At 47.6% G+C, this 14013-nt stretch overlaps 1 protein-coding gene across 1 annotated transcript; it reads left to right on the top strand.

The window, feature by feature from the left end:
* Positions 1-4231: 4231 nt before the first annotated feature.
* CNGA4 (cyclic nucleotide gated channel subunit alpha 4) lies at positions 4232-9071 on the top strand (the record flags this gene model as incomplete). The annotated part of the gene is made up of 6 exons (XM_080817075.1): positions 4232-4293; positions 4434-4535; positions 4746-4852; positions 5152-5797; positions 6550-6899; positions 8623-9071. 6 exons carry the CDS (start codon positions 4232-4234, stop codon positions 9069-9071), a joined length of 1716 nt encoding a protein of 571 aa, XP_080673201.1.
* Between the last annotated feature and the right edge of the window lie 4942 nt (positions 9072-14013).

Genomic DNA, 14013 nt, shown 5'->3' with positions numbered 1-14013 from the left:
GAGAAGGCTAACTGCAAACAGAGTAGGTCATTGTGCCCCATCTGCGCGCATGGCTTGGACTGTACCCGGCCGATGACCGCCCTTTCCTAGCTACCCCACCACCTGCTTCCCCGTATTCCTCCTTGGACACGTCTTGTTCAGTCACTCAAGGAACATGGAACAAGCACCTCCACACCAGGCAGGATTCCAGCCAAATCAATTAGAACCCATATCTGCCCTGCAAGACCTCGGCCCTTAAGCCAGACAATTGCAATATAGTGTAATCATTGCCATCGAGGAGGAGCACACTTAGCATGGCTTGTGAGATGAACGGAAAGAAGGGCAAAGGGGCTTAGGGAAGTCTTCAGGAGTCAATGATGTCTGAGCAGAGAAACAAGCAAGAGTATAGTAAACTAAGAGAAATGAAAGTTTCAGATCAGGTCTGTGGCTTAGTTCAAAGTATTGTACCAATGTTAATTCCTGATGTTAATCATCGTACTCTGGTTATGTTAAGATGATAACAAGGGAACATGGCTAAGTTGTTTCCGGGAGCTTTCTGTACATTTTTCGCAACTTTCTGTAAGCCTGAAATTCATTTAAAATAAAAAGTATTTAAAAAGAAAAAGAAATTGGGGCACCTGAGTGGCTCAGTCGTTAAGCATCTGCCTTCAGCTCAAGTCGTGGTCCCAAGAGTGCTGAGATGAAGCCCCCCCTTAGGCTCCCTGCTCAGCCGGAAGCCTGACTCTCCCTCTCCCACTCCCCCTGTTTGTGTTCCCTCTCTTGCTGTCTCTCTCTCTCTTTCTCACTCTCTCTCTCAAATAAATAAATAAATAAATCTTTAAAAAAGAAAAAGAAATGGAAGTTTCAGCCTGAAGGATCACCCCATACGAAGGTAAAGAAGAATGAACAACAGGTGGGGAGGAGCCTTGGGAACTACAATCAGTACAGCAAGTCTGGGGCCTGGGCAACATGCAGAGGAAACACTGAGCGATGAGGCTGAAGACATGAACAGAGGTCAGGAACTGGAGATTTGTATGCCATGTAAAGGAGTTTAGATTTTATCCTTGGGATAACAGACAACTATGAATAATTTTATACATGGTCAAATTAGTAAGGCCCAAACTGAAGTAGTAAAGTTACAGAGAAATGGACATGTGGACATGAAGGTAGGGCACCAGGACTTGATGACAAGATGCATACAAAAGGAAAATAAAAGGATTAAAAACTGATGCTTAGTTTATATAAGTTCATTCACAGGCAAAATTCAACTATGGTATTGGAAGTCAGGCTAGTGATTACACCTGGAAAAGCAATGACTGGAAGGGGCCAGAGTGTGGTTCGTGTGAGTGCTGATTACATGGATGTGTTCACTTTATGAAATTCATCAAGCTGTATACTTAGGAAATGTGCACTTTTATATATATATATATATATATATATATATATATGTATATGTATATATATGTTTGTTTGTTCTGGGTACTATGCTGCATAACACATCATCCCAAACTTGGTAGTGTAAAAAAATGACCACAGATTATGCTCACAGATTCTGGAAATTCAACCAAGACACAGCAAGAATGGTGTATCTCTAGTCCACAATGCCTGGGGCCTCATATAAGACACCTGAATGTCTGGGGGTGACTTGAGGGTGGTGGCTAGCATCACCTGAGGCTTCTTCACTCTTCTTCATATGTCTGATGCCTGGGCTGGTATAACTCAAAGGCTAAGCTCAGCTGGGACTGTCAAACACAGTACAGGGACATGACTATTCTTTGTGGTTTGCATTTCTCACAATGTGGCAGCTAGGTTCCAAGAGGGAGTATCCTGATGGGGAGCTTCCAGACAATGAGCATGCCCAAGAGAACCAGAAGGAAACTGCATGGCCTTTTATGATCCAGCCTCAGAAGTCACTCCTGCTACATTCTGTTGGTTGAAACAGTCACAAGGAAGGGGTGTCAAAGAATTTGTGACCATTTTTAAAAACTGCCACAATGTCATACAATAGTAATAATGACAGTAATAATAATAATAAATACTGATGCTAGATATCTGGGCTAAAAGACCATCAAGAGGAATTACAAGAGAAGAGAAGAAGGCAGATAATGAGCTCAATTATAGACCCAATGGGCTAAAGGTGACTGGGATATCTAGGTAAGGATATCCAGCGAGCAGTTAGTGGTATAGATAAGTCTGCAGCTCAGAGATCCTGGGAGTCAGTAGATGGGAAAGGAGATCCTGTGAGCGACCAAGATCAGCCAGAGAGAGCCAGGAGCACGGAAGGAGAGGAAGGCCTAGGTCAGAGTCTTAAAAAACACCAACACAGAAAGGATGGACAGACAAGTTTATGAAAAGACTAAGAAAAAATAAACAGAAAACCAAGAAATTATGGTGTCACAGAAGCCATGGGAAAAGAGGATTTCAAAAAAATAAAATAAGATGTTGAGGACTACAGACATTTCTTCCATGAAACTTTTCAAAAACACTTATCTGATCATAGCACTTAACTATACAAAACACTTTGCAGGTTCTCCACTGCTTTAAAATAAAACCCAGGTGGGCACCTGGGTGGCTCAGTTGGTTAAGCAACTGCCTTCAGCTCAGGTCATGATCCTAGGGTCCTGGGATTGAGTCCTGCATCGGGCTCCCTGCTCAGTGGGGAGCCTTCTTCTCCCTCTGCTGCTCCCTCTGCTTATATTCTCCCTCTCTGTCAAATAAACAAATAAAATCTTAAAAAAAATAAAACCCAGCTTCATAAAATGGCTGAGAAAGCTGTCCCTGGGCTGTCCTCTGTCCTCCATTCAGCTTTATCTTAAACCCCTAGCCCCTCACATTCTCTACAGAAACCAGTTGATGTCTCCCAGTCACCATGTTTTTTAGTCTCTATGCCTTTGCACAATCTATCCACTTTGCCTCTACTGCTTTTCATTCTCCCATTCTAGAGCTAACTCCTATCCATCCTACAGAGCCCAGGCTCAGTTGGGACCCTTCTTATAATGTAACAGCTCTATGTATATCCACCTAACAGAGTACCATCAAACTGATATGTAACTGCCTATCTACCCGACTGTTTCCCCTACCAAAATGAGTTTTATGAGGGCAGGGAATGTGTTTCATTCATCTTTTATCCCCAATATTGAGCATAATATTGGCCTGGCTCATAGCAGGTCTTCTGATTATGATCTGCTGACTGAGAAAAGATGATAGGAGTGAAAGGTACTTCAGGTTGAGGGAGAATTTTCAGGGGTTTGTTTGTTTGTTTTGGTATGGGAGAGACTTAAGCATGTTCATAGAAAGGGAAAACTGAAGGAGGTTGGGGATCTAGATAACACATGGAATAGCTGATGGGATCGGGTACTAGAGGTAACAGGAAAGAACGGGGCAAAACTCCCAGAGAATGGCCCCCATCACACTCATCCACTAAGAATGGGTAAGGTTGGGGTGCCTGGGTGACCCAGTCAGTTAAGCAGTCCAACTCTTGATTTCAGCTAAGGTCATAATCTCAGGGTTATGAGATCAAGCCCCCATCCAGCTTCATGCTCAGAGAAGAGTATGCTTGGGATTCTCTCTCCTGCCCATGATGGCACGCGCACGCGCGCACACACACACACTCTCTCTCTCTCTCTCCCTCTCTTTCAAATAAATTTTTTTAAAAAAAAATAAGGGAAAGTGGATGTAAATGTAGATAAGGGTGCAGATAATGAAAACAGAGCTCCCTTTTGATGTGACAAGCATTGTTTGTCTCTAGAGACTAATTCAGCACCTGACACAAATGAACCATTCGGTAAATAGTTGTGAAATGAATAAATGATGAGGCCCAAGCAGAGAACTTGCACAAAGTAAAACAGAATGACTATCTGAGCCTACACTGGCACCCCCATCTCCTGACTTAAAGGACCCCTAAGTCATTCAGCTTGGCAGGGTGGGGGAAGAAACAAGGCCCAGCCTTACCTCTGAGGTATGCACCCCCACCTTCTCCAGGGATCTCATTAGAGATGTTTAGTTGGGCAGGTGTAAGCCCAGGCCCTGGGAGACAGGGCGGGGTGCTGGAGGCACACTGCCTCTGCCCCTTCAGTAGGGGCTGGCCCTGGTTGTGTTGCTAAGAGCTTCAGAAGTCAGAGGCAGAGGAGTTGCAGCTAGAGGCCAAGGGCAGCCTCTTCCAGACAGGGAGACAGGCAGACACTAGCCCCCACCTCCTGAAGCCGCTATAGGCAGAGGCCCTGGTAATCCCACATCCAGGCATCACGGAAGCATGAGCCAGGACAGCAAAGTGAAGACAACGGAGTCCAGCCCCTCTGCCCCATCCAAGGCCAGGTGAGAGATCCTGGTCCCCTGTGTCCAATCTGTCCATCTAACTGGATGGAGCCTGATTCTTCTTGATGCCCCCAGTGACACATTCAACAATGAATGTCTGGTGAAAAAAATGGAACACTGCTTCTCCTCTTCTTCCACAGGACGTCACTGCCTGTCCTAGATCCATCCGGGGATTACTACTACTGGTGGCTGAACACGATGGTCTTCCCAGTCATGTATAACCTCATCATCATCGTGTGCAGGTTTGGCAGGGCGCTGAAAGAAGGGCTTTCAGCAGAGATAAGGGCTCAGGAGTCAGGCAACAGAAAGGGGCAGGGCCTCGGGCAGGGCTGGAAGGAGGAGCAGCACAGAAGAGAGGGTGCAGGGCAGAGTGTTGAGTGCTGAGTGTCTTGGGGAGATTCCCTTACACAGAGGGTGCTCTTGAGCCAATCTCTTCTGTCTCCGCCACACAGAGCCTGCTTTCCTGACTTGCAACACAGTTATCTGGTGGCCTGGTTGGTGCTGGACTACACAAGTGACCTGCTATACCTACTGGACATCGTGGTGCGCTTCCACACAGGTCAGTGAGCCCATGGGTGAGCCTTTGTTCCAGGTTACCTTCCTAAAGAGGACCTCTGAGTCACAAGGAAGTGAGCCCCTCCCCGAGAGCACATTCACATGCCTCCAGGCTTCACAACATCCCTGTGCCCACCCCAGAAACCCTGGAGCAAGGTTATGCCCACCCCCACCCTGTCCCCATGTCTTTCTCCCTGCCCACCCTCACCCCGATTACTGGAGCAGGCAGGTGCCCTGACTCCACCCCATACTTGAGCCCATCTCCTGGCTGACCCCAGCCTGCCTCCGCCTCCCCATCCCCAGGATTCCTGGACCAGGGCATACTGGTGGTGGACAAGGGCAGGATTTCAAGTCGCTACATTCGCACCTGGAGCTTCTTCTTGGACCTGGTTTCCCTGATGCCCACAGATGTGGCCTACGTGTGGCTGGGCCCACACACCCCCATGCTGAGGCTGAACCGCTTTCTGCGTGGGCCCCGCCTCTTTGAGGCCTTTGACCGCACAGAGACCCGCACAGCTTACCCAAACGCCTTTCGCATCACCAAGCTGATGCTCTACATTTTTGTTGTTATCCACTGGAACAGCTGTCTATACTTTGCCCTGTCCCGGTACCTGGGCTTCGGGCGTGACGCCTGGGTGTACCCGGACCCCGCGCAGCCTGGCTTTGAGCGTCTGCGGCGCCAGTACCTCTATAGCTTCTACTTCTCCACGCTGATCCTGACCACTGTGGGCGACACGCCGCTGCCCGCTCGGGAGGAGGAGTACCTTTTCATGGTGGGCGACTTCCTGCTGGCTGTCATGGGTTTTGCCACCATCATGGGGAGCATGAGCTCGGTCATCTACAACATGAACACTGCAGATGCTGCTTTCTACCCAGACCACGCGCTGGTGAAAAAGTACATGAAGCAGCAGCATGTGAACCGCCGGCTGGAGCGGCGAGTTATTGACTGGTGAGTGAGGATGTCCCAGACCAGGACACGTAGAGGTGCTCTGGATAAAGCCCGAGGAAAGTGTTTGGGTCCTTATTGCCTGGTGGGCCAGGCAGGGCACCTGGGGCATGGGAAGGGGCGTCCACTGGATGGGGCTTAGAATAGAATGTCTTCTACTAGTTGCATCTGGCCTTAGGGGGTTGGGTTGGATAAGAGACTGATAGGAAGAGGAACTCATACACACGGAAGGATAACCTGGAATAAAAATGCCATTACCTGGTAGGGCTCAGAAGGCCCTGGAAGGGGTGAAGGGAGAAGAGCAGCATGTCCCAGGAGATGGCCAACAAGATGGCTGACTATGTTATAGTCGTCCCTACTATGGGATGAACAAAAGGAAATGTCAGCAAGTCAGGGTGCTAAAGCAGAAGGCCACTAGATACAGGGCTCGATGACTGAAGTAGGTATCAGTGGGATGGTACCAGGCATCGCTAAATGGTGGGTGGAGTAAAGCTTCACAGTAGGTAAAGTGTGTCTTATTCATTGTTGACTGGTGGAGGCTTTCAGGCCCTGGGTGAGGCAGAAGCGGTCAAAACATATCTGTGAGGTGATCCTGGAGTGAAAATATTCATCAGCCAACGATCCAGTATTCCCATGACCCCTGTGAGATCTCAGGGTGACTGGGTCCTTGGCCGAAGCTTAGCTGAATCCTGATGGAAGGAATAGAGGCAGGTGTGTGGGGGGCTGGGGAGGAATGTTGCTGCCCTTGCCCCCAGGTACCAGCACCTGCAGATCAACAAGAAGATGACCAACGAGATAGCCATCTTACAGCACTTGCCTGAGCGGCTGCGGGCGGAAGTGGCCGTGTCCGTACACCTGTCTACTCTGAGCCGGGTGCAGATCTTCCAGAACTGTGAGGCCAGCCTGCTGGAGGAGCTGGTGCTGAAGCTGCAGCCCCAGACCTATTCACCAGGCGAATACGTCTGCCGCAAGGGGGACATTGGCCGGGAGATGTACATCATCCGTGAGGGGCAGTTGGCCGTGGTGGCAGATGATGGCGTCACACAATATGCTGTGCTTGGTGCGGGGCTCTACTTTGGGGAGATCAGCATCATCAACATCAAAGGTGGGCCCCTCAGCTTCCGTTCCGGAACAGGGCTGGGGGAGGCAGTGGGGACAGCAGAACCCTCTACTGAGACTAAATGGTACTTCAGGGCCTACGGATTAAGGAAACCTGGCCTTAACCTGAGTCACTAAAGGGCTCACAAGAGAAGCAGGACACGGAGGGCCCAACCCTTGAGAAGAAGCCGAGCCAAGGTTAGTGTACAAAGTGGATCCTTGGGAAGAGGAAGTAGATCTGCTCTGTTGGTGTCAACCCGAGGCGCCAACAGGCCAGTGGAAAGTGACAGAGATGATAAGAATAGGAATAGCTAGTATCTATTGCACACTCACTACCTGCCACCTTCAAAATGCTTCACATGTACCAGCTCACTCAATCCTCACCATAGCTCAGGTAGGTACTATTATCTGTACTTTCACAGTAAGGAAATTGGGATACAGAGATGTTTGGGAAACTGTCCAAGGTTGTCAAGGTAATAAGTACACACACTTGGAGCCAGTACAAGAAACTTTCTCACAGCCAAATGGAAAGGAGGGTAGAAGGAAGCCATTGCCATTCACTCCACCAACTCCAGGCCAGGCCAGGTGCTGTACGCTGGCTCATTGACTTTTTTTTTACTGTCTGTGCATTAGGTGTTGTTGGTATGCCCAATCACAAGCAAAGGCACTGAGGCCCCAGGGTATGGGAGAACATTGCAAGGGGTGAGCACAGTGTCACTGACTGAAGTCACACAGGCTCTCAGCCTGGGGATCTCACTCTCTAGTTATTCCAAAAGCCTCACATCTGTCCTCCAAGGACCCCTCAAGCTCCATGTCCTGGATGCAGTCAGCTACTATCTACATGATTTTGGACAAATCATTTCCATTTTTTAGGCTTCAGTTACATATTAAATATTCAGTTAAATATTAAATATTAAAAACCCATAGAGTTATTTGTGAGGATCAGATGAGTTATATGGGTAAGGCATCATGGCAGTGGCTAGTGCATAGCACGTGTTCACAGAGGGTAGTTCCTATGCCCCTTCTGAGTCCTTCTAGCTCTGAGCTTTGTGGCATTCAGCCTAATCAACCTTGCTCACAATCCCTCACCAATATCTTCCTAAAATGTGACTGACACCATACAGCTCCCTTGCTTAAAATACATTAGTACTTTCCCACTGTCCTCAGCATAAGGTCTGAACTCCCTGTCCTGGCTTACCACACCCAGCATGCCGTGCTCTCCCCTCCTCTTTCCACTCTCCCCCCACCCTGTACTTCCACCACTCTGGACTGCTTACAATTTGCTGCAGCACCTAACTGGCTCCCACTCACATCCCTCTGCTCATACTCCTCCCTCTGCCTAGATGCCCCCCTTCCCCCTCCCCACCCCTACCCTTCCCCTCTGACCTCCTGCTCAGTTAGGCATCACTTCCTCCAAGCTTTGGAGGCTCTTTTTTGTTAGGGCCTCTTTACCTATCTTCCCACAGCACTGGATGCCCAGGTCTATACTGCACTTGCTATACCGTTTTATAGCTATCATGTTAAATGCCTATTGCCTGTAGACTGTGAATTCTGGCAAGCAGATCACTGTGACCCACCCAGTCACATTATTACTGAATGAAAGAATTAATGAAGCTGAAAGAGAGGCTCAAAAGCACAGATGTGGAGGTGGGGGTCCTTTCAGGAGTGAAAAATCCCCTCACACCTCTCCTGACTAACTGTCCTCCCATGTGTCTGCCCGTGGGCCACAGGAAACATGTCTGGGAACCGCCGCACAGCCAACATCAAGAGTCTAGGGTACTCAGACCTGTTCTGCCTGAGCAAGGAGGACCTGCGGGAAGTCCTGAGTGAGTATCCCCAGGCCCAGGTCGTCATGGAGGAAAAGGGCCGTGAGATCCTGCTCAAAATGAACAAGTTGGACGTAAATGCTGAGGCAGCTGAGATTGCCCTCCAGGAAGCCACAGAGTCCCGGCTACGAGGCCTTGACCAGCAACTTGATGATCTACAGACCAAGTTTGCTCGCCTCCTCGCGGAGCTGGAGTCCAGCGCACTCAAGATCGCTTACCGCATCGAACGGCTGGAGTGGCAGACGCGAGAGTGGCCAATGCCCGAGGAACTGGCTGAAGCTGATGATGAGGGCGAGCCTGGGGAGGGAGCTTCTCAGGGTGGAGAGGGCAGGACTGCCCAGGAGGGACCCTGAGACCCAGAGTGACCCATTCCTAGCCCTAGGATTCCTCCAAGACAATCCAGAGTTGTAGGAAAACCTGCCCGCAGAAACTCTGCCATCCCAGAGAAGGGAATGAACTGGGGGTGTAGATGCTCACCTAAAGGTATAGGAGTATAGCACCCACTCATCCCCCATTCCCCAGCACACGTGCACACACATACACACACACAGTTGCATATAAACACACTGCACCCAAGGTTGCATTCCATATAAAATACTCTGCAGTTTCCATTTTCAGGATACATGCTTTCTCACAAACATAGGTATGTCTTAAACCCACATAATATGTACACATTCATTCATGCACCTCATAAAGACTCATATACTGAGGCTCACACACCATAGACACACAGATGCCCTCCACAGGTGTGCACACACTTGTGAATGCACAGAAACACACCCAGAGCCCTCTTCTTCCAAGATATCCTTTAAGTGCCTCCCATATGGCAAGTTCACAAATGTAGCCTGCAAGTTGCACCTCAATAAAATATTTGCCTCCTCACTAAGCATTTATGGGAGTGACAGGAAAAGGAGAAGCCAGTGCTGGGCCAGGATGAATTCTTTCTGAATGCCGACTCACGGGGTGAGGGGCATGGACTGTGTAGTAGCTGGTAGGTTTGATTCAAAGGGACTGGGGAGCATGATGAGGATCAGTGCTGAGCCAAGGCAAGGCTGAGGTATCAGTTAACATCACTCTGCTGTAAGTACGCACATGCTTTCATAGATATATTCACATATATACACTGACCATTATATTTCATTCCAGAGTGTGTATCCTTAACTGTGTGAACTCTGAGTGACTTGACCTAGTGTAGTGGACCAGAGTAGATCCTTCTGCTCCTTCCTCCTTCCTCTGGCCCAGCCCTAGAACCTGGGGCTAGCACTACCCCATGTTCCAGACTAATTACAAGGGGAGAAGAGTTCACAGGGCCACTCACCTGGCCCTGCTCTATCCGGTTGGTTGTTACAGCTGACTTTGGTGCTGCCAGAAATCCAGCCCTCCCTCTTTATGGTATTTTAAAATACAGAGTGGCAGTGGATAGAGACAAGGTAGAAGGGAACATCCTGGTTGGGAACAATGGGAGATTAGTGTTTGGGGAGATTAGTGTTTGGGGAGTTTTAAGTAACTTTGGCATACTTGGAGGAAGTTCTGCAGGCTTGGGCAGAGAAAGTGTTGTGGGGGTCTCTGGGGAGGGAATCTGTTATCATCTTCGAATCATATTCACCCTGGTCACAACTTTGGCTCCTCCAGGGCTGGCCAGTCTTGGTCTAGGCTGTTCCAGGTGCCATTTTTATTTTTTATTTTTTTTAAAGATTTTATTTATTTATTTGTCAGAGAGAGAGAGTACAGGCAGGTAGAGTGGCAGCAGAGGCAGAGGGAGAAGCAGGCTCCCCGCTGAGCAAGGAGCCTGATGTGGGACTCAATCCCAGGATGATGGGATCATGACCTGAGCCGAAGGCAGCCGCTTAACCAACTGAGCCACCCAGGCATCCCTGGGTGGCATTTTTAAATATATCTTGGATTTAATTGATCAATATGACTGAGTGATGACACATAGAGGTCAATGTCATTGAAAGAAGAATTTATTACTTATTATTCCCAATAGGAAGGGATACACCCCCATGCAGGGCCACACAGGGAAGCACCAGGGCAGTGAGAAAGGAGTAGGAGCAAGGGGAAAACATGGGCAAAAAAACTCTTATTACGCTAGTGCTGAAAAGGTTTGAGGTGGGGACATCCCCTACTGGGCACGTAGCAAAGATATAGGAGCTTGTGGTTGGACAGCTCATAATTTGATTTTCAAGAACCCATGAAAGCAAGACCACAGAGGACAACTCTGGTGATCAGGCTGGCCCGTGATTTCAAGATGCCAAATCATCAATTACCGAATATCAAGAACGATGATTACAGATAGTGCAAGAGAAGGAAGGGTCGGGCCCTCGGTGCTGTCAGGCAGGATGTGTGGGAGCATCTGCTGGTGTGTAGTCATGGAGACAGTCCCCCAGAACTGTTGGTGTCCTCAAAACTGAGGACATATCCTTTTGGATATTGTGGATGCGGGGGACATAGATGCACCCAGACATGAAAGACTGGGAAAGGAACTGAGGCTGTGGCTGGGATACAGGCATCAGGAGGTACTACGAGGATCACTGTACATTAATTCATTTAAAAAGATGTGGTTACTTGCGATCTCTTCCTCACAAAATATGAGGGCTGGCATTCAGTCTCTCTTGTTCATCTCTGTCTCCTCAGGGCCAAAACTGTGCCTGACACAGTGTATCTCCTACAGTAGATATTTGGCAACCAAAGAGATGGGAGTTGAAACAGATAAAGACCCAATGTTGGAGAAAGATGTGTGTTGATTTCGTAAGATTTCCCTACTATCTCTGCCCTCCAATTGTGTTGAGTTAGAATGGGAGGGTGTGTTATACAGGCTATTTTTGTGGTACCTGATGGATTTAGGGAGGTTAGAATAAGCTTTCCATTGACACACTACAATATGCACACCTGTCCCAAGAAAAGGTTCTCTCAGAACAGGTGGCTCCTGCTACCCCCAGAGAATCCTGGTCTATAACACAAGGCCATCTCCCCTGTCCTGGACACAGAAACAAAACTTTTCTAGGACCAGAGGTGCATCTACCTCTGCCTCTGCAGTTCCAGGATGAGGAGGATTCCTCATGGAAATCCTCATGGATTCCTGCATTCCAGAAGACATCTTGAATATCAGCAACTCCATGCCGGGGGCCTCTAGTGCTGGAGTGCTTTCCACCACTGCATGACAGACATTGTTTTGACAATATGGGATCAAACTGGATAGAGTTAGGTCAGGCAGAATGGGCAGAGTATAAATAGTAATAGTGGTTACTGTGTATTAAATACTAGGCTAAGTACTTACATATGTGGCAAGAAACTTTATTGAATTTACTTTATTGAAATACTCATTTAGGGTTGGTTTTTTTTTTAAAGATTTTATTTATTTATTTGACAGGCAGAGATCACAAGTAGACAGAGAGGCAGGCAGGATGGGGGCTCCCTGCTGAGCAGAGAGACCGATGTGGGGCTTGATCCCAGGACCCTGGGATCATGACCTGAGCCGAAGGCAGAGGCTTTAACTCACTGAGCCACCCAGGCACCCCCTCATTTAGGTTTTGTCCATTTCATCCCTTCCCCCATCATAAGAAAGTACCTAAATCTTTGTATCTCCTAGACTTACAGCTTTTTTTTTTTTAAGTAGGTCCCATGCCCAGCATACAGCCCAATGCAGAACTTGACTCACAACCCTGAGATCAAGACCTGAGCTCAGATCAGGAGTCGGACGCTTAGTCAATCGAGCCACAGAGCTTTTTTAATTACAGAGTTGAAAACAGAAATTTTCAGAAACTTTCTACCCTAACTTTTGTTTATGACAACCAGGGGTTCTAGGTGAATTGTCTGTGAGGGCTTAGAGTTGAGGAAGCAGGAGTTTCTGAACCTGGGGAGAGGAGATTCTCTAAGACTAAGAAAAGGAATAGGATTCTTGAGTATTGTATTAGTTTTCTCTTGATGCTGTAACAGGTTTCATATAAACACGAGTTTAACAGCTTAAAATAGAACCCATTTATAATTTCACAATTCTATGAGTCAGAAATTCTGGCCCAGTGGGCCCAACGGGGCCCTCTGTTCAGGGCCTCCAAGGCCAAAATCAAGGTGTTGAGTGAGCTGTCCTCTTTTCTGGAGCCTCTGGGGAAAAACCTGCTTCCAGGATCATTGAGGTTATTAGAAGAATACAATTCCTTTTGGTCGTAAAACTGAGGTCCCTCTATCTTCAAACCAACAAAGTTGCTGTGAAATCTTTCTCATTCTTCAAATCTCTCAGTTCCCCTTCTATAACAAGGCTGAGAAAGATCTCTGCCTTTTAGAGCTCCTGTGGTTAGATTAGGCCCACCTATATAATCCAGGATAATCTCTCTACTTTAAGGTCAGCTGATTTTTTTTAAGATTTTTATTTGTTTATTTATTTTTATTTATTTATTTGACAGAGCAAGAGAGCACAAGCAGGCAGAGCAGCAGAGGGAGAGGGAGAAGCAGGCTCCCCACTGAGCAGAGAGCCCAATGTGGGGCTTGATTCCAGGACCCTGGGATCATGACCTGAGTCGAAAGCAGATGCTTAACCAACTGAGCCACCCAGGCGCCCCAAGGTCAGCTGATTTTTAATCTTATTTACATCCACAAAGTGGGTGGATTTGTTTGTTTGCCACAATCACAGGAATAAAACCAGAGGCAATGTAATAGGAGCCAAAATTCTACCTATCACAGTGCTTGTGAGGAGGAAAACATCCTGGACCCCACTTTCATAGGAGGCCCCAGATAGGGACTACTACGAACCGAGTCTTTGGAAAGAGGGAAAAGAGTACCCTGGCTCAAACTGGCACTGGCGTCTCAGAGCAGCGCCACCTAGGGGTAGCACAGGCTTGAGCTGGGTGCATATCCCCATAACCAAGCCTGGTCTCCATATATCCTGTTCAACATAAAACCCACGGAGACTTTTTGCAAGACGCTAAATTGTGGGGAAAAAGAGTGAAAGAAAGCCAGCAAACACAAAATGAGATTAAATTTTTGGTAATGTGGGCAGTTAAAAGCTTCTATGACAATTGTCTGATTTAGGGAACCAAGGGAATGTCCCATGTTTTTTTTTTTTTTTACATACTGTTACAGAATCATTCATAACTGCTATCTCATACATTACCTCATTATCCTCTATAACAACGTTAGGAAGCTTCAATTGTTATTATGCTGATTTTTCCAAATCAAAAACTGAAGTCTGTAGAGCAACTAAAAATATTAGATATGACTCCTTGAGGAGCTATTTAATGCCAGGTCCTGGGTTATATGCATTATCTCAACCAATCCTCACAAGTACATGAGAAAGATGCT

The sequence above is a fragment of the Martes martes genome, assembly GCF_963455335.1.
Source record: "Martes martes genome assembly, chromosome: 10".
Lineage (NCBI taxonomy): Eukaryota > Metazoa > Chordata > Mammalia > Carnivora > Mustelidae > Martes > Martes martes.
The sequence above is the reverse complement of the archived record's forward strand: the minus strand, read 5'-3'. Positions and strand labels throughout refer to the sequence as shown.